This window comes from Ursus americanus, chromosome 7 (assembly GCF_024610735.1).
Source record: "Ursus americanus isolate L20-20 chromosome 7, mUrsAme1.1.p, whole genome shotgun sequence".
Lineage (NCBI taxonomy): Eukaryota > Metazoa > Chordata > Mammalia > Carnivora > Ursidae > Ursus > Ursus americanus.
The window spans coordinates 63,477,467-63,496,306 of record NC_142133.1 but is presented as its reverse complement, the minus strand read 5'-3'; the positions used below and the strand labels follow the sequence as shown (position 1 = coordinate 63,496,306).

The window sequence follows — 18,840 nt, the reverse complement described above, 5'->3', positions numbered from 1 at the left end:
TACACAATTCTTAATCTCTCATCCATACTTTGGATTTTTAAAAAAGTGGTGGTTGACTACCAGGTAAGAGTTTTTGGAATGTGCTTTTTGTATATCATGAGTTCCACCTCACTTTACCCTCCTGCAAAGACAGTTCCCTCTTCATCCCAAGTCAAATGAGAGAGAGCAGTTTTAAGGATACCACCTTAGGCACTTAATATTAATTCCCCGCAGTTTGGAGATCTCAGTAGAATACTGTCTAACTCCTACGTGGAAAATCCAAAGTATGAACAAGGGGTTGGTTGGCTGCTCTGATGGCAGAACAAAGGCAAGGTGGAAGCATTGAATGGCCTGCACTCCCAGTCTGGCGGCACACGACATGCATGAGCATTACACATAGACTAGAGTGAGCTGTATACAAGGACCCCACGTGGGTCATTTTAGATCTTGTCCAAGAGGGCTTCTTGAAGGGATAAATAGACCTCAGAAGAAAGAAGTTGCAGGCATCTCAAGCTGCCCAAGGACAGAGGAAAGAGTAAGTGACTACCCAGAATGGGGATGCATACGCCCTAGGTAAGGTGAAAGATTCCTAGCCATAGTGGAGGGGGGTGAGGAGGAAGGTAAATCTCCAAAGAAAGCACAAAAGTGCCCCCTGTGAAAACCAGTAAGCTCTAAACATGTGTCACATCCAGAGAATACCAGTGCCAGATCACCGTAGCAGTCCTGGTCAAGTAAGAGTTTTCTTGCTCCCCTTGACCTCTTTTCCTTTCCCCGCACTTAAGACCTTGAAGGGTCACAATTTAGCCAGAAGACTAAAGAGGAGGAGAGCTGAGTGAAGAAGGAGAGAGATCAATGACTCTTTCCCTGATTTCAGGCTTCTCACTTGTACTAGGGCCAAGTATGGCAAGGGCAGGGGAGGAAAGAAGCCCTCACTTAATTTTTTTAAATTAATTTTTTAAAGATAGTATTTATTTATTTGAGAGAGAGAGAGAGAGCAGAGTAGGAGTGAGGGGCAGAGGGAGAGGGAGAAGCAGACTCCCCACTGAGCAGGGAGCCTGATGCAGGGCTCGATCCCAGGACCCTGAGATCATGACCTGAACCAAAGGCAGACCCTTACCCGACTGAGCCACCCAGGTGCCCCAAGAAGCCCTAACTTTAAAGCAAGGTTGAACTTCTGACCAAATGGGCATTTTGATTTCTGAATAAGCCTGTCTTATGTGTTTTGAAGTGATTAAAATCTGTCTGTATTACCTTAGAGCAACCAGATAAGCAATTTTCACCCAGTAGTCCACACGTGGGGGCCCAAGAGATGTTAGTTCCTAGGCTCTCTCAAAACAATCTACATACCAGCTTTGCACCTGACATGAATTTTTCTGCCTCTGTGCTTTTGATCCTTCCATTTCCTCTACCTCTTCTTTCCTTCTCGCCACTTAAAAGAAAATTCAATCTATCTAATTTTCAAGGAAACTTTTCTTATCATCTGTCTCAGAAATGACTTTCCCCCTCTGAAATCTAACAATTGATGCTACTGGGATCATCACAGGACATAGATCTGTTGCCTTGTCTTCCCTCCATCCTCCTTGCACCACAAGTTCCTTCAAGGCAGAGACTGTCTTATCTTGTATTCACAGTCATTGTCAAATGAGGGCACATGGTAGGAGCAGAGTAGTGTTAGAATATATAAAGATGTATACATTTCTAGGAAGAGCTTCCTGTCTTTACCAGGTCCCCTCTCAGGGACAGAAACCAACTTTGCAACTGTGAGTCTCCTTAGCACTTCCCTGCATTCTAGGGGTCGGCTTCCAGGGAAGGGAGGAGGATCCACACATCTTGCAGCTAACTTAGCTGTAGTTGAAATGGCCCAGTTCTCAGCTGTTCTTAGGAAACTTTCAGTTAGAAGTAGAGTCTGCTAGTGACCTGAACATGCCAGTGAGATGTAGCCCTCTCATATCAACAGTGGGACCACTGGCTCTCTGACTGTTGAGCTTTCTCCACCTTCCTGCACTATGTTTTAGGCCAGTAGGGCCTGCCAAGTAAGAACAGTACTGGCTGCCAAGGAATGGCATCCCTAGCGCCTGAGGGGGTCTACCAGAATCCCTTTTGGCATCAGTCCTTGAGATGATCATACATTCATTCAGTAAATATTTACACCTACCTACTCTGTACTGCATATTATATACATCTTCCCTGTCCTCACGAAGCTTATCATCTAGGCAGAAAGTCTGAACTTAAATGAGTAACTGCAATGTGCTGAGTGTAGCCAAAAGGGAAGTAAACAGAGTCACTTGACAGTAAAGACATAAAACATACAACAGTCAAGTCAAGGGCCACCTGGGTGGCTCAGTTGGTTGAGTGTCCAACTCTTGATTTTGGCTCAGGGTCCCGGGATGGAGCCCCGAGTTGGGCTACCAGCTCAATGGGGAGGCTGCTTGTCTCCCTCTCCCTGCTTGTACTCTCTCTCTTAAACAAATAAACACATCTTAAAAAAAAAAAAAAGACACTCAAGTCAGGGCACTTGACATGACAGTCAGGACTTGGGTCAAGATGACCACTTGACCCAACTGCTCAGAACTGTGGATAAATAGGAGAATTAAAAATTTGACTTTCCTTTCATCTTACAACGCCACCACCTATGATCAAAGCAGGAAACATATATCTACAGCTACAACTCAAGCCAAAGCATGCACCAAGTTTTGGTAAAGTGCATTTCTAGAAACAGATGCAAAAGGTTTGGAATGAGATCACAAACTGGCAGCCAGTGAATGGCTAGCAAGGTATGTCTTTCTGCCATTCATTTTTTTTTTCATCCACTGAGTGTTTAGTAAGGTGATGTATCCAGGTGATACTATTCTTCCTCAAATATAAGAAGTCTAGAACCCTCTGGTCTTTCACTTGGCCTACTTCTCACCTGTAGTTATCCTTAGTCATTCCAGATTTACCTCTAAAAGTCAGTCAGTGCTTTGCTACTCGGAGTGCGATGTTCAAGATGGCGTCCTGGGTGTTACCTGGGAGCTTGTCAGAGAGGCAGCATTTCTAGCCTCATCCAGACTCACTGCATGAGAATTTGCAAAGAAGCAACCCCTGGGGCCCTGCTCCTGTGCTCCTAGGACTCATCCCACTTCCTTTCTGGAATGCCCTGGAAGTAATTGCCCTCTGCATCAAACTTCCTTCTCGGGTGGCTTATCAGACTATCCTTGTTTTCTTGCCTGTTGATGATGGGATAACTCGGGGTTTGTGCTCCAATATCGAAGTGAATCAATGGTGTGACTTTAAGCCAACAACTTAGCCCCTCTGCACCTCCATTTTCTTATAGACAAATTTGTGATAATAGCCACAACTTCCCTGCCAACCTTAAAAGGTGGTTGTAAAGACTGAGTGAGATAAAGAATGTGGAAGTAGAGCCCACATGTGGTGAATAAAATGGTTATAGCGGTGGTTTTCAACTGGGGCTGCAAATTAGAATCACCTAGGGAGTTTTCACAACTACTCATGTCTGAGTTCCCACCCCAGATTCTGATTTAATTGGTCTTGGGCAGGTCCTGGGCATCAGCAGTCCTCAGATCTCTCCAGGTGATTCTAAAGTACATCCTAGGCTGAGACCACTGGGGAGATGGGGCTACTTAGGGCTAGAAGTAGCCTGGCCTTCTCGGTGAGAGGTCCATTCTCATCTTGGACTTTGAGTAAGAGGTAATTCTTAATAACTAAAAAATGGCTTAACAGGTGCCCATCACCAAGGTGTACGAGAAGTGTCTTTTCTGCAAGGGGGAGGACACAGACCCCAGGAGAGGGCCTTCATGCGGCTGCCATGTCATCCCCGGGCCAAGACTGAGGACAGCCTGCGGGAAAGCAGGGATGACCTAAGGATGCAAATGGGACCAGAACTCTCCTCTTGGACCTACAGGGTAAGTTTCTTACCAATTTCTTAATTAGAAGATCTCAAGGGCTGATGTCAATTCTTTCTGAATATCCCTTATTCATTATTTGTATCTAAATGTATGGAGCAACTATCAGGACAGATGGCAGGCTCAAGGCTCAGACTTCCATTTTCCTTATAAATACAGTCCCAGATAAAAGAACCCCTCGGATGCCATTATATGTAGATATCCATGCAAGGTAGACTTTGCTTGATACTGACAGTTAAGGATCAGGTGCTCAGAGTGGGCAAAAAACATTCTTGGAGTTTGATCTTACTAAGACCAATTTCTATCTGGGGGCCTATAGGGTAATTTGTTAATTGACTATTTACTGAATACCAGAGAGCTGTGCTAGGCACTTGTACATTTGCTGTCTTGTTTTTCTACTCATAACATTCCTTCCTATAGGTATTATCGGACCCATTTTTCAGATGTGGGATCCAAAGCTTAGGTAGGTGAAGTCACCCGAGGTTGCTGAGCCCATGTGCTGCAGACCTGGATTCTATGCTAGGGTCTGTGCTGTTTCTACCACATCGATAGCGCTACATACATGTAACACGTTATGGTAACACTTAAATCTTTGGGAGGTGTATTGTGAAGGTTTTCGAGACCCTTGTTGCTCCAAGAGTGGTCTAAAGCAGCAGTATTGGCATGACCTGGGAACTCATCAGAAATACAGGCTCTCAAGTCCCACCCCAGGTCTGCCGAGTCAGAATTTATATTTTAACAAGATCTTAGCTCAGAAATACCTTCATAATAGAGGAATTGGGGAGATAGAGGGTTTTAAACCATTTGCAACATTTGTCTCTGCCAGACAATGAGTCGTCGTGTGTGTGTGTGTGTGTGTGTGTGTATGTATTCACACAAATATGAGACATCTTATACAAATCCTAAATAATGTTTGTGAGAAATAACACTTGTCGGAGGCTGTAACAATAAAAATGTTGATCCTTCTAGACACGTCCTAGTAGATACAGGTTATAAATGATAGCTTTTGACTAATAAACTCTTTGATATGCAGACAGCAAATGAGACAAGTGAGAAGAGACAACGCCAGGAACACGCCACCGGCAATTATATTTTCTGGCTCCAGCAGACCCTTTCACAAGGGCCTCCCCCCCAACCTCGGTGGGGCCTGATAGACTTTCCAATTACGTACTACCAGTGTTTGTCATTTTATTAATTAAAGTTCTGTACGTAAGGCGAGAGCGGCATTGTGGCTAGGCCTAACGCTATTATTTCTCTCATGGCCCTTTCCTCCTCCAGAGGTAATTACTGCAATTTTATGTCAAGAATATGCCCTGTGTTTGCTATGCATACCTCGTGGCAACTTCACAACAATCTCTTGAATCCATTAAAAAAAATATCAGTGTGGAATTTAGGCTGAAGTCAGACAAAAGAGACTCCGTGATATCAAATAATGTCCGTTCTGCGTGCAGCACCCCCAAATGTAGGTCACGTTGTGAGGGGGAAGGTACGAGTTTTCTTCTTCTTTCTGAAGGGCTGCATGAGTTCCTGCAGTACAGACAAGGCCTGGATGGATGGTCTAGTGTGTATTTCACTTCAACAGAAGGAAATGCTTTTTCACAGAAAGAGATGCTCAAAGACGAGCTTGCCTGGGGGTTGGTGTGTGCTCCCCAGAGATTCCCCAGCCTGGGGGGTCATCCAGCAGTGACTGGGCAACCAGGACTGGAGTTGTTGTCAGGGACATCTGAGCTTTGAATGGACGTTAAGGCTCCTTCCCAACCTAAGCTGCCACGGGGCTGTGATTCTGGTGTGAACTGGTAATTTTAAGAGTTCCCTGGTTTCAACGTGGTCTCTTATTAACTTTAATTGAGCGTATTGACTCACTGCAAAACGCAGTGTTTTTGTATGCCATCTCCTAATTCACCTGGAAAAAAAAAAAATACCAGCTCTCGAGCTATAAATAGCCTAATGAAAAATCAACCCAACACAGCAAGAAGCAGACCAGATGCAGATTTCTGATAACAAGCAAATAAAATATGCTGGCAAATACTGGCAATTATGGAGGCTTAAGAAATGCTGGATTCCTGGCCATGTGGGGGACTTAAAAGATTGAGATCCTTTCTGAAAACGGCACCCCATGTCTCCTCCTTTCTGAGGCATCGCTTCGAAGCCAGAAACAGCCAGACAGGGAAACCTACATGCCCCCTTTGTGAAAACACAGCAAGAAAACATGAAGGTTGTATATAAAAATAATAACAGTGGGATCCCTGGCTGGTGAGGTTATGGAGTTATCGGTATTTTTTTTTTCCTCCTTTGGTTTCCTAAATTTTTTACAATAAGCATCTCTCACTTTTTGATAACCTGAACAAAAACAATAAAATAAATGTCATGTACACAGCTATTAAAAGCATGTTTATGAAGAATAACACTGATCCAGGAAAATAGTAAGTAAAGAAAGGAGGCATAAAATACTTCTATGGTATGATGTCAAATTTGTATAAACCCTTTTCACTCTGCTCAAATTGACATCCGTGTGTCTGGAAGGAAATATACCAACATGGTAAGAGGGGTTACCTTTAGGGGGTAAGACTGTGGGCAATTTCAATTTTCTTCATGCTTTCCTGTATTTTCCTAATGTTCTGCAATGAACATAGAGCACTTTTGTAATCAGAAAAAACAATAAACACTATATTAAAAATGGCAGCAAGGGAGGTCTCTGACATCATTTGAAAGTGGGGGAAAAAGAGTGCTTTCCTTTCACCTCCTTAGGGGAGGATCAGTTTCTCTTGCTCTCGTTGTGTGGACTTTTTGGGGAAGACCAGGGAAGGTGGGAGCTTCTGGGGAATGAGCGCTGTGGACAGAGCATAAGCTTTGAAATCAAAGAGCAGTTCTGTCTTTATTTGTGGCGTACTCAGTGCCTCAGTCCTCATCTGTAAAATGGGGCCAATCACATTCTGCTCAGAGTCACCGGGGGACTCTAATAAGCTTATTAAAGAGCCCAGTGCCCAGCCACCAAATGCATTCAATCAGTGTTAGTTCCCTCCTCTTGCATTGGAAAGAGCAGGCAGGGAACACCATGTTAGAGATAAACAGTCCACCCCCCCCAAAAAAAAGAAAAAAAAAAAAAAGAAAGGCACAGGATGAAAGATGCTGCATTTAAAAATTTCAGTTCAGTGTTCTATCTTCCAGTTTCGCCAGAGTTATCTTTCCCGTCTTATGGGAAGAAAAGGGTGATATTTTCTTTTGAGTTACATTGCGATGGAAGTTCTTGAGCTAACAGCCTTCTCTGTACCTCCGTCCCTCTGTGTGTGATGGGGAAAATGCTGCAAAATAGCTTTGTAATCCTCTAGCTGGCGAACGGGATCGACTCTGTGCAATGAAAGCCTACAGCCTTTACGGACGGTCAGTGCAGAGAATGGACCCCAGGCACATGAGTGTCTGCAGGGGCCCAGGGCCACTTAGGGAGTGTTTATTCTGACAGCTGGGGAGAGCCTGTGCTTTCAATCCCCGGCCCCCCCCCCCCCCCCGTATATGGCCTTTTGAATGTGTGGTAAGGATCGCCAGTAGGCGCCACAAGCGTCCACGATCAGCAGGTGGATTCTGAATGGGATCCAGATCTCTGCCAAGTGCCCAGGAGGATTTTATTCACACCCATGAGCCTTTACAGTAATTCTCCCTATGCCTCAGTTTCATCTTGTAATAGAGAAGTATTAATTTTGAATGGCTCAAAGGTATTAAATTAATTATGTTCGACTGCAATTACAGTTGCCGTTGATTACTTTGGGCCATCAGCATAGTGTCCTGGCAGCGTCAGCCGCATCACTGTAAGTGGTGGCAGAATGCGAGGTGCCAGTGGCTTCCCAGCTCTGGATAATGAGGGGAGAATAGTTGTGGCTCAGAAATCTCAGTAGGGCCATGTTTGCTGGATCCTTGAGCATCAAGGAGTGGTCTCCTTGTTAGCTCCTATCCTGGACCAGGGTCATGCTGTGTAATTAATGATTGATGAAGCAGATTCATGGGACACGTTCTTCTGGTGCTAATCCTAGGCCCTGTGCAAAATAACGCTCCCAATCTTTGCACATGTTGCTATAGACCGAGAAGAGAAACGAGAACACGCACAATGTCTGAATTCATGGTGGACTGACTTCTGCCTGCCTGTGCAAAGTAAGAGGAGATAATAATAATTGTTTCCGTCCATAAAACACTGTAGGGATTACAAAGAGTTTTCGCATTTTCATTTGATCCCTGCAGCAAGTAAAACAGGTATTTTTATCCCCAGTTAGGGGGGACTGACTTGCTTGAGGTCACGTGAATTGTAAGGGGCAGAGCTGGGATTTAAACTCAGGAGACCTAAGCCCAGTGACCTTCAAGTGTTTGCAGATTTGGCTTTGGAGGGAGACAGCCGTTGGTCTGAATCCTGGCTCCGCCTCTTACTAGCAGGGCAACCCAGGGCAAGTCACTTAACTTCTCTAGGCCCCAGGGTCTCCGTCAGTGCATGGGGGTAATGAGGCCTCACAAGTGCGTGTTGGTGAGGAGATGAAACATTGTGATAAGATACGTGACATTCTTACGTAGTCCTAGCCACACGACAAGGGATTGATATTTAAAAAAGGCTGGAGATGGGTATTAAGGAAGGCACGTATTGCATGGTGCACTGGGTGTTATACGCAAGTAATGAATCATGGAACTTTACATCAAAAAGTAGGGATGTACTGTATGGTGACTAACATAATATAATAAAAAAATAATTATTAAAAAAAACTTTTAATATTAAAAAAAAAATGCTCCCTCGGTTGGCTTACCAGCTATAAAGGGTCCCTTCCTCAGACCCAGACTCAGGAAGGTTTCTTTTTCCCAGGAGCACAAAGAGTTAGGGTGTTTGAGGGCTCTAGTTAAGAACTCTAGCTTGCTTTTTAATGTAATGCAGCTGAGTGATCCCCACGCTACCTGGAGACCAGGACTTGTCATACTCAAAGTATGTATTTTTAACTTTTCTGCCGAGTAAACACACCAAAGAGATCCCAGATTCCTGTAGTCTATCTCCAGCATGGCTGGCCACGCGATGGGTTTGGGAAATGAGTCCTTGCTGGTTTACTGCCTGACGGAGAGACTTCTGTGACCTTCCCTCCCTCACTCCTGCCAGGCATCTGCGTGCCCATTCAACCCAGCCAAGTTCCAAGCTATGGCTCTGATCCTGTCCCTGCAGCTGCCCACCCTTTGCATCCTGCGGGGGCTCCCCCTTGACTACCTTGGAGGGAGTGGTTGAGCAGCTACTTTTGAAGTTAGGAGACTAATATTTCAGTCCTGGTTTCTGCATGCCTTAACCTGTGACCTTGGGGGTGTCTCTTAGCCCTCTGAGGCTCTTCCTCTGTGGAATGGGGTAAGTTTCACTCATCTCACAGCGTGACTGCGGAGGTGGGCAGGCTCTGTGGTGTCTGACATTATAGAGGATTCTTTTTCTTTATGTTCAGTTAGTCACCATACAGTACATCATTGGTTTTTGATGTAGTGTTCAGTGATGCATTGGCTGCGGATAACACCCAGCGCTCATCACCACACGTGCCCTCCTCAACACAGACTATGGGTGTGACGTTATCACAGGTGGATCATTGTTAGAGACTGACAGTGGGGTTCCGATCTCTTAGTCATCCAGTGGGTCTGTGGAAAAGCCATTTGGAAAATGCCTCCGGAGCCACTTCCAACATCTACCCACTTCTTCTCGGACGCAAAGTGGCACATGCTTAGGGCCCAGGTTAAGGCTCTAAGAGTAGTGTCTTCATCACAGGGGATGTGAATGGCTGCCAGAGCTAAGGTCCTCCTGGAGTTTCAGACTCAAGGTCAGAGTGAGGGTGACTCATAGGGTGGTGGGTGGGGGGACTAGCATCATTGAGGCAGACTTTAGGGGTGACCGAGGCAGGGCAGACATTCCTCAAAACGCACCATCTACGGGCCTAATGCTGGGGTGGGGGATGGAGTGAGGTCACACAAGGTGAGGCGGACTTTGGGCTTCAGAGAGAGGACGTGGGGGCTGGCGCTCTTCCTTGGGGTTTCTTAAACTGGGGACATACGCCTCCCCAGTCTTCCTGGGGGGACCCAAAACAACAGGATAAACAGGGTGTATCTTCCTGAAGTCTTAGCCATTCTATATTAGGTAATGAGTCATGTTTTTGAATCCAAACAAACAGGCAATGTTAGGGAATAGTATAGAGAGCTGGCGTTCACTCTCAAGTTATAAAAAGGGATGTTAAAAGTGAGGCATGTGATGTTCTGCTCAGGGTCATTTCGCCAGACTCGCTCCGTGTTTTCGTGTCTTCCTGTTCTCTCAGGCCATCCCTTACATGCTGTAGCTGTCCCTTTCCCAGGAGTCCCCCCAGGGGAAAGCACATGTGGCCACACTGCTGGCTGGCCGTGCATGATCGCAGGCTCCCTCCTTATTTGTGAGTGTGACACTATCCTCTCTAGGTGTCTGCTGCCACGGTGGAAGTGGGGGTGGAGGGAGGCCGTGGAGAAAGTGCAGAAAAGGGACTTTTGCTCGATTGGAAGAGGCTGTTCCCCATGCTCTTGGTGGTGGGGATGGAAGGGGTGAGGGGTCCGTCTGTCCCTGGGAGAGCATCAGCTTCCCTGGACCCCAGTCACTGAGCTGGGCAACATCCCCCTTCCCCTCTATTGCCAGGTCATCCAGAGCAGAGCAGATGCCAAATTCTCCAGACTCAGGGCCCTCAGACAGGGCAGCCACCAGCCTCTGATCTTGGAATCACCACAGAAGTCAGGTCATGATAGGAACAGCAGTAGCAGAGAAGCAGAAACCACATGTACCACTTATAATCACCCACTATGTGTCCAGCTCCAGGCCGGGCACTTTCTACGCCCATCTACTAGTTTTTCCCAACAATCCTGGAGCTGAGAAGAGGGAGGTGATCTGCACAAGGCCCCCCACTACAAAGTGGAAGGACCCCACCAAGGTCTAAGTGGCCCCAAGGAGTTGCTCTCCCCACCACACTCCCCTGCCTTGGTGATGCTCCTTTTGACCTGGCCCTGCGTGACCATCTGGGTTCCTTGGCACATGGGTGATGTCACGTGTGTTGGGCCATGGGGCAGGAGGGAGCCCGAGGGGCACTGTGCTTTCTGTGGGGGCCCGTCATCATGTCTCCCTGGGCAGACAGTAGACACCCCAGCTGGATATTACATAGCTAGCAAGGAGTCCCAGCCCTGTTCCCCAAAGGTTCCCAAGAGGGAAGGGGACTGGGGCAGAGAACAGAGAGTGGAACCCAGCCCCCTAACCCCGGAAAATCCATTTGGCAAGCACTGGCGCCTGGAGCTGTCCAAAGGTGAGCCGGCCTTCCCTGTGATCATCCCGCCACTGCGTGGACGTCACGGCGTTTGGTGAGATGGGGGTTGGGGTCCAATTCCCACATACCTGACCCAAGGAGCTCAGGCTTGTGGGAGGGGAGCCAGGGATGATGTCACCCTGGAAAGCCCCTAGCGTGGCTCTGGTCCCTATTTACAAAGACGATTTCTATAGCCACCCTAAGGTGTCTGTGCAGCGTTACCTGGCCACACAAGGACAGAGGCTGGTCCCAGGTGGAGCCTGGTAAGGACCAGCTTGCCCTTTCACTGGTCAGCAGTTGGCCTGGACACAGGGCAGGATGGGTGACTAGAGAGAGGGGAAGGTCCCCGTCTCCCCAGATGGGCATGTGTTCTCTAGAAGGTGGAATGGATCCAGGAGATGACAACATTATTCAAGGTCAAGACCAGGAGGCCTCTTGGAATAGTGTTTCCTTCCTGATTTGCTAAAACAAATGAGACCACGTGGGCTGAAGAATAAGGCACACACAAGGCACACATCACGTTCGGGTCCTCTCGGTGAGTAACAATGTCCCGTTGGCCACTCAGGAATTAGGCCCAGCGACTGGTCTCAGCCTGGGGAGAGACTAAGTGGGTAACGGGATTGTTACAAAATGGGGTGGAGTTTCCTTCCTGCCTGCAGAGACGAGGAGTCTGTGTGGGTGGGCATGGGCTCTGAGTTAGGCAAGAGCAATGCCAGTCCTCAGGGATGCCGTGCAGGTCCGCAGCAGCACCCTGCAAGTGGGGAAGGTACCATCGGCCCCCTCCCCCCACCCCAGGGGCAGGGCAGGGCAGAAAGAGCATGAGGCTCAGACTAAAAGGTCTGGGTTTGCTCTTGCTTTTGCACTTACTGGCTCTGCATCTCTGGGTCCATTTCTTTCCTGCTTTGCTGAGAAAGGCTGCTCCCACCCCCTGGGCTGCCCTGCACACGCCCGCACCCAGATCTGCTCCGTAAAGCCAGCCGAGCAGAACGCCCTTGTCGAGGGATCAGTTGGGGCTGTTAAAGGAAGAGCCTTCTCCTTCCGTTTTTTTCCTCCACCTCAAGCATCCTGTAATAACTATGGTTGCTCCTCCTTGTTTTTTGCCTTTCCATGGAGGATTCTGCCTCTGAGTTTCATAAACTCTTAAAATATAACAGTCAGAAAAGAACTTCTCTTCCTCTTGTCTGAAAGTCCTATTTGTCTGCCCCTGGGCTAGAGAGTGGGGTCCGCTTACATAAACCCTAATGACCCCAGCCATGGCTCACCTCATTTTGCTTTTGAGTTACACTGAGATGCTGGAGAACCCCCTGCCAGCCAGGTCCCTGGCAGGATGGGTCCCATGTCCAGGAATGATCTCTGCCACCATCAAAAGTCTCACCGAGTCAACCAGAGAGCAATCTGCTGAAAAATTCCCTGGCTTACAGGCTTCAGGGCCCTGCCTGCCCTAGGGGGCCTTTCTCAGCGGGGTTTTGCACAGGGCTTAATCGATGGCAGAGGGTAAGTTCAGATGCCAAGCTGCTCTCCCATGTCCCTCTGGGCCACATTTACCGGTTTTAATGACAACGAATGGAGGGCTCCTTCCCCGCAGGCCAGTTCCCCTGCCGACCTGAGGAGGCCTGCTGGTGGCCTTCGGTCCTGATCTTAGGAGCCCCAGGCTAATCGAAGCTGATCCCCTTATCACCACAGGGCTGACATTAGGGTCAGAAAGGCCCCAAGTGTGTTCCAGGATCCCAGAGGGTATGTCCGTGTGCGTGCACGTGTGTGGGGCAGGGCAGAGGAGGCTGTGGCTCCGGCAAGATCAGAAAAACCCGCAGCTGGGAACTCACCTGCCCTTGGGTGTCGCCACCAGTTAAGTGGGTCCCATCCCACTTCCTGGGCCCCTTTCCTTCCTGCAGTTCGGAGAAGGAAAGCTGCTTCCATCTTTTGTTGGAGAGGGAAAGCGAATGAGGGAAGCCCACTTTTTCTCTCCCCAGGCCTTGTTCTGTCCTGAGAACACGGTTTAAAATATTCTAGTCACAGGCAGGCTATTCAAATAAAATAGAATTTCAAACCGCACGGGGCTTGTTGAGACATTCAGGCTTCTGGGCCGCGTGAAAGGCAGGGGGAGGGGCGGAGACGGCCCCCCCTCCCGACTCTCCCGTCCTCTTTATTACCAGCAGCTGCGATGCTAGACACATCCGAGTGTGTCTCCCAGCCAAGGCGGACAGAGCAGGTCTGACAGCGAGCAAACACACGAAAGCCACCACAAGTCTCCCCTCCCCAGTGGCAACTTTAATTATTTGAACTGGAGCTCAGCAAAATAAAAATAAAAATAAAATAAAATCTGAATATTGTAAGTGCCTCTCCAGTTTCCCGCAGAGAATAGCTTGGGGGAGGCAAAAAAATACAACGCTCTCTCTTGTTCGTGGCTGGGCTAGGCAGCGGCCTTTAAATATTCATGCCCCGTGTGCAAGTGTGCTGTGCGAGGGAGGAGCAGGCGGTGCCTGCACAGGGCTGGCCAGGGAGAGGCTCGGGGCCAGCGGTGGGGACTGCAGGCATCCGGAGGCAGGAGGCTGGAGCCCGCGGGCTTCTGGAATACCCGGGAAGCTAACTGGCACAAAGGCACACCCTGGCTACGTCTCTACGATCCATCGGTGGGCATCTGACCTGCCTCCCAGTGTGTTGCTCTCCCAGCCCCTTCTGCCTCCACCGCCTGTGTCCCCCACCCTGTCATTTCTCACCACTTCTGACTCATCTCTCTAAAAGGCAAGTTTCATCACGGGTAGTGGAGGAAAACTCTCTGCACGGACTCAGAATGAATTTCGGTGACAACTGGCAGGTGCATCTCTGGCCAATTATTTTCAAGTGTCAATGTGCATCCAAATCGCTGAGGGTGGGGTTTGAAAAATGCAGATTCCCAGGCCCCGCTCTGGGGCGTCATCCTGGAGGACCAGGGTGGGACCTAGCAATCTACACTGATCGTGTTTTCTAAGTGCTGGCAACTGCAGAAACAGAGGCCTACTGGTCAGGTTGTATCTAGATTTCCAAGGAAATGCACAGAAGGCGACGCCAGTTCTCTTTTGGGAAACTGCTGATGATTGTGGGGCTTCTTGAGGGAGCACTTTGAGATATTCTGCAATTGCTTCAACTCCCAAGTGTTGAGGGACCCTAGGGCTCCCAGGACTGGTGTGCATTTAGAAGAGATGCTCAGTGCTGGGTGTCAGCCCTGGAGCTTGGCCAGCCTCTCGGTCCCTGGGGGCTTGACCCTCATCAGAGACCTTCACCCATCTCTGCCTCGTGTCCCCTTCCTGCACCTGGCCCTATAGCCAACGAAGACCCCTTTCAAGTTGGTGGGGTTTGAAGGCCCCGAGTTAACCCCACACAGTTCACACAGCAAAGAACCATCCCGTCACCGACGTTTGCCAACCTGGGAGAAGGAAATCAACTCGCTGCCTTCTGCGTTTAGGATCTGAATAAAATAGATGGCAAGGCTTACAAACCTGGAAATGCATATTTCTATTTTGGTTATTTATTTTTCTGATGAAAAACATTTCCCCCAACACGGGGAATTCAAGACCCATCAGCACTAGATGAATGGTCTGCAAACCTGAATATGAATTAGCTGTGCTCTCAGAGTGGAATGGACTCACTGCCTTCCCTTCATTACCCCTGCTGAGCCAAGTTCTGGGAAAGGGCAGGAAATAGCAGAAATAGCCCAGAGCAAATTTGACTAGAGGGAAAATAAAATAGGCCGGTAAAACAAAACAGCTGTTTAAGCTATTGATCAACCAAAGGTTATCAGGGAAATGATGAAGTATTAGAAAAATATCATTTTTAACCTTGACATTTCTTACTCTAGAATTAGGCTCATGTTACAGCCAGTGAAGAATAAATTTAAAAATCAAATGGTTTTAAGGATCCCCCTGACCTCTTAAGAAGGCCAACAACCTCTCCTCATTTAGATTTCCCTCCTAAGAAGCCTTCCCTCCCGGGAGTCCGCTGGGAGGCACCTCGGAAATGTCAGTGATGACTGGGTAACCCACCACCTGCATCAGATAGCGGGATTTCTCAAATACAGTTTCACGTAATCAGTCTATTTATTTGTGCTCTGACTTCTTCCAAAAAGGACTTAAGGTGGCTCGCAGAGATACATACAATCTAGTAAGGTAACATAAACTAGAAGAGGGTGAGAAATTGGCCAACTCTTGGCTTAGAAAATCCAGCCGGCTGGATAGGGACTGCACATCATGAACCCCTATTGGCTTACTAAGAGGGGAGCCTCAGATTTAATTTGACCATTCTTCCGATTAAAAAAAAAATTCATTGATACGTTCTTGTTTGTGTTTGCCTGTGAGTTTGTATCTCACAAAAAGCCTGGAGGGCTGCGCTTAGCTGCGACCCTGAGCTGCGGAAGCCTGACTGCCTGCACCTCCCCGGGGCTTCGCTGAGTCAGCGCAGGGGGAGCGAGTCTGGTCAGTTTCACGCAGTCCACAGCTTGAAAGGAAACAAATTGCTCAGGGGGCACAGAGCTATTCCTGAAACAAAGCCAGGAAGGGATTTCTCCTGTGAGTTTCCAGAAAGAGAGGACTGGCCAAATCTGAAGTACTTGTTGGCTTTCTGCTCGGTGCAAGAGGTTGATCACGTGCCGCGGGGTAGCGCAAAGAAGCAGAGGCACGCAGGGCCCTCGGAGAACCTGGAATCTGGTTTTGGCTCATGTCCTCTCCCTCCCTCCCCATTCTCCTTACCTATGCTTCCTCAAGGTGCCAGGAACTGTTGGCTAAGTACTGTCATGCTCACTTTGTGCCAGGCGCTGTGATAATCCCGGAGTACATATTAACCTTTTTAATCCTTTCCTCTTTGGGGTAGGCGCTCCTATTGTGTCCACTTTCCAGGTGGGAAAACTGAGGCCCTGAAAGGTTATGAACTTCCCAAACAAACTGTACAGCTAATCAGTGGTGGAACCTAGCTTGGACTCAGGCAACTGATTCCAGAGTCCATAAACTTAATCACTGGACCACGGTTGGGTCTAAGCACATTTCTTGTTCTCTAGAGATTATGACAGCTAAGAAACATGGCAAGCCCCTCAGTCCACACGCGAAAGACGTTACAGCCACAGGAACCATCCAGGGAAGTGGCTTTGGAGGCACCGTACTGATGCCACGGATATCTTCGTGAAATTTACGTAGATCAAACTTGCGATGCTCTATAAAATCTGAATGTATTACAAGAGCTTGATGTTTCTAAAAAGGCTCGTGTGGAAAGTCTTTTGTAGATCACAGTCACCCACCCGTTATGCCTTGGAAATATTTTCTGGATTTGCGTCAATCGAGGCCCCACTGCAAAGAGTTCAGTGCAGCTGAGTATGGGGTGTTTGAGGTAAGATTCTCTGCAGACGGGACTTCACCGAGTTGGAGCATGCCCTCTGCCTAAAGGATGGCCAAAATGCCATCTTGTCCTCCCCCCAGGAGAACAAGCAGCCCCACCACCCAGGTTACTTTGCTTATGTTTGCATTCAGATGGAAGTGCCCAAGGCGAGGGGTGGGAGGGGCAGTCCAAGAACTAGGGGAACACTGAGACTTGCCTCACACGGAGAGTTCTTCATCGGGGCGGGGAACGTAGCGCTGGTCACAGTAGCACTTTCAGAAGTAGGGACGTCAGTGGTGCTGAGCAACAGGGCATGGCCTGGGGCAGAGAGGAAAAGAGTCAGAAATGCACCACTTCATGGACTGAAGTGCCTCGGGGTGCAGGGTTAATGCGGTCTGCATCATTCTTCTCTAGGCTTGGAACAGCTCTGAGGACATGGCTTGCTGCTGCCTCCAATGGATAAGGCAGTCTGCCTGTCACTGTCAACAAAACTTGGCTCATGCAAAGGTCTTTGCTCCCAACGCTCTGCAATATCCCAGCATCCTACATCCGGGCTACTGCATCCCTGATCTCCTCAGGTCACCAGCTTTAGCCCATAGCCCAAGAGCAGCCTGAAACACGCTGGACTCCCCCACCCCCACCCCTCCCCATTTCCTTTGCCCTCTAGTGGTCTCCACGACCTTCACTCTCTTCCACCAGGGCATCCTGTGCCCCATGACCTGACCAGGAAGTCTTATTTCTTATGTTTTCTCATCGATCTGTCTGCAAACCTGGGAGAACACGAGCCCCCAACCCCACATGGTGGGGAAGAAGCATCTGGAAATCTCCAGGAACTACAGAGCATTTCGGGTGGTCCGTGCTATGGAGATGGGTCCAGGGTGGGCCCGCAACCTTTTAGGTATGGCCCAGAACCCCACACAGGACGTTACTCATTCATTTCTGCTCTTTTCTCTTAGCAAAGTCTGTTTTGGGGTTACTACCAAGTAACAAATTCAAGTGGGTCCAGAGCAGAGTGACCAAGACAGGCCAGAAAGCCTAGAAAGCACGTGGCCCATCCTTGTGGAAGAATCTGTGACTAGGGAGAGAACGGCCTTCACACGGTGGGTGGGTCACAACCAGTGTATTCAGATATCTGAGGGGCTGCTCTGGTGAGAGAGGGAATAGCTGAGTTCTGAGGGGCTCCGGGAGATAGAAAGTATGATCCGTGAGTAGAATTTACAGAGAGGTGGAGCTTATCTCCGGGAAAAGAGAACTGGTCTTTGGTTGCAGCAATCCATGGAAGGGACTACTTTAGCAGGCAGTGAGGGCCCTGTCACTAGAGGTATGTCACCCACTTGCTGTGGCTGCCATGGAAGGCTACCGAACTGAGAGCAGAGACATGAAGGTCACATCTTGCTTTGAGCCCCATTTCTGTCCTGTTCTCCTCCACCAGGTGCTGAGGATGGTGTGATCTGGTGAGGAGGCTGGGAGGAGAAGCAGGAGCTCGGGGGCCGCCTCCCGCTGAGGGGCCCTGCAGAAGTCTCCCGTGGCTGCAGAACCTCAGCCTGCCTCCTCATGGGCCAAAGCCAGCTCGCTCAGGTACAGTTAGCTCTGAGGGCCAAGGACAGGACGGCACGGGCTCTGGGATCCCCAGTGGTGGAGCTGGACATTGTCTTCTCTCACACTTCGATCGTCATCACTATTATTACTATTAATTCTTAAAGGGACCCATAGGATGCATGGTCTTTGCTTGGAAAGAGAGGGATCTGGTACAAGGGACTCTAGCTCCACAAAGAGCAGACAAATGCAAGGGAGAGAAGGGGAGAGAAAGCCCAGCTCTAGCCCAGGCCTAGCCACTGGGTAGAGCCCAAGGCTGGGGCCGTGGCTGGGTGGTCCGGCCTCTCCAGCAGCCCCGGTTTGGGAGCTGTGCTGGCCTCACAGGCTCTGCCTCATCCCTCCCTCATTCCATGCCCCAGCCATGTCTCCAGTGGCGCCAGCTCACCCGGTCTGGGTCCAGCCACATCTCTTGAATGTGTGGAGGCCCTTGTTCCTCTGGCAGCCGCAGAGCCACACAGCCACAGGGAGGATGGGCTCTGGCGCTGGGAAGGCAGGAGTTTCCAGCTTGAGCTGGGCAGGGATGGGGGATATGGCTGAGGAGGCTGGGCTCCAGGGAATGGACCAGATGTGGGGCTAGGTTCCCAGGTCATGACCTTGGGCCCAATGACACAAGGCCTCCCTGTGTATCAGCCTCCCTGTAGAGGGCTAGGGTCTTCCTTACTTCTCAGTGAGTTACATGCCAGACACAAAGTGGGTCCTCAACAAACACTCAGTGA

At 49.0% G+C, this 18,840-nt stretch overlaps 1 protein-coding gene across 2 annotated transcripts in view; it reads right to left on the bottom strand.

Moving 5' to 3' along the window:
* The window catches only part of ALK (ALK receptor tyrosine kinase), a 660,105-nt gene that overhangs the window by 95,878 nt on the left and 545,387 nt on the right, over positions 1–18,840 (bottom strand). For both annotated transcript variants that reach the window (XM_087863752.1, XM_045809147.2), the window contains one exon: positions 16,746–16,846. In XM_087863752.1, the coding sequence (XP_087719878.1) occupies positions 16,746–16,846 (101 nt within the window). The remainder of the gene's footprint in view (positions 1–16,745; positions 16,847–18,840) is intronic.